The sequence below is a fragment of the Salvia splendens genome, chromosome 3 (assembly GCF_004379255.2).
Source record: "Salvia splendens isolate huo1 chromosome 3, SspV2, whole genome shotgun sequence".
Taxonomy (NCBI): Eukaryota; Viridiplantae; Streptophyta; class Magnoliopsida; order Lamiales; family Lamiaceae; genus Salvia; species Salvia splendens.
This window is the reverse complement of record NC_056034.1, coordinates 5,864,776-5,866,531: the sequence shown is the minus strand read 5'-3', so window position 1 is coordinate 5,866,531 and position 1,756 is coordinate 5,864,776. Positions and strand designations below refer to the sequence as shown.

The 1,756-nt window shown below is 40.1% G+C and overlaps 1 protein-coding gene across 1 annotated transcript; it reads right to left on the bottom strand.

Annotated features, from left to right (window-relative positions):
* Positions 1 to 1,047: 1,047 nt before the first annotated feature.
* LOC121796471 (auxin-responsive protein SAUR50-like) lies at positions 1,048 to 1,449 on the bottom strand. The gene has a single exon (XM_042195315.1). The coding sequence runs from the start codon at positions 1,447 to 1,449 to the stop codon at positions 1,048 to 1,050; it is 402 nt and encodes a 133-aa protein (XP_042051249.1).
* Positions 1,450 to 1,756: the final 307 nt, after the last annotated feature.

Genomic DNA, 1,756 nt, shown 5'->3' with positions numbered 1-1,756 from the left:
TGGGCTGTTAAATGGTGGACAATTATTCGGGCCTGGGAAATTAAATGACCTAGATGACTGTGGGCTTGTGACTTGCCCTAGCCCACTTCCAAGGTGATATACACCCCTCTCCTCACTCTCACCGCCTCTTGATTCTTATTCTCTCACTCTCTCTCTGCTCTCTGTGTGTCGATTGTGATTCTCTCTTCTCTCTCATCTTTGTGATGATCTCCAGTTGGTTTTCACGGTGATCTTTCATGGTTTTAGAGTGATTGATCTTGTGTGAGTGATGGTGAAGGCAACTGCTTCGTTTGCCTGAGTTCCGGAGAAACTAGGGTTTCTTATCTTGAGAGTTTTCTGTGAGGTTTGTTCGGTGAGAGGTTAGATCCAGTGTTGAGGAGTGTTTTGGGGTTGGTTTCCGGTGTGTGAGGTGATTCACTTGAGGAACCTTCGGTGCTCCCTTGGATCTTGGTTCTGGAAGAATAGATCTGCCATATTGGCGGGTGGCTGAGCCATATTTGTGATCTATTGTGTTTCCAGTTGCTTCTTCTCTATTTATTTGATCTTACTGCACTTGATCCGAGAGGATCCTACCTATTGTACTAACTAGGGTCTTGAAGTGTGCAGGTTCTCGGAGGCTCAGAAGCGCATCCGGTCAAGGAGTGTGCGGTCCGAGTTAGTTAGCTAATCTGTTGTAATAGCTAGTTCATTTGTATAAAATCAGTCGCGCGGGTGATAGTTTGACTGAGCTATCTTGTACAAGAAAAAGGGGTCTCGGTAATTAGTGAATCCGGATAAGTCTGATCCCTACAATATCAAAAAAACAAAACAAAAAGTTGTAGTTGTAAGATTATTTTTGGCACCTTCTTAAACGGAACTAAAGCACAATTCATTTATAGGCTCACATTTTTCATGGTGTGGCGATTGACAATAAAAAAGGGAAAGCTGTGTTAATAACCATATCGCATGTAGATTTCAACAACCATTACATATATATATATATAATATATACATAGTTAAGACTCTAGATTATTGGATAGTAACAGACGATACATTAACATAGGTTAATTAAACGGCGATAACTCTTTGTGGGGTAAGAAAATGGTAAGAGGAATTATTCCTAGCAGCAAAATTGCAGCCGATTTGTTGATCAAAGTAACAATCCATCTCCATCAACACATCGACGAAGTGATCGACTTCGCATGGCAGCATCAAGACGCCCTTGTGACAATATCCGTACTCAGATTCAGCTTCATCTAGTAGAATCTTGAATAGCCGGTGATTAACATGCTCGGTTTTGATCACGAACCTTTCTTTTCCCGGGCCCACGTAGATCGGGAAACACCCCACCGGAGCCACCTCAACATTGAGAGGCAATGATTTTATACCACCGCCTTTTTTAAAGGATTTGCACCTCTCCCACATCTTGGAGATTGCTCCTTTCCTGTTTCTTCCCTTTGGTGAATCCATGCTTTCAACTAAATACAAAAGAAGAAGAAGAGCTGGGAGGAACCTTTTCTTTACTTTTTCTTCAGATAAAATTTAGTTTTATTTTTTTTCTGAAATCTTGACCTCTATTTATAGAAGGATTCTAGGATATATGTTACTAACAAAGTCCAACTTATCCAAATAAATAATGATAAAGTGGTAATGTTATTCTAAGTCATGCCTAGGCCAATTTGGATTGGTCAGATTCTCATAAATGCAAATTATAGTTTTGTTCCACCAGGTTCTTTTTACAAGCTATCAATGCTTTAAAAGTCATGAAATGAAAATG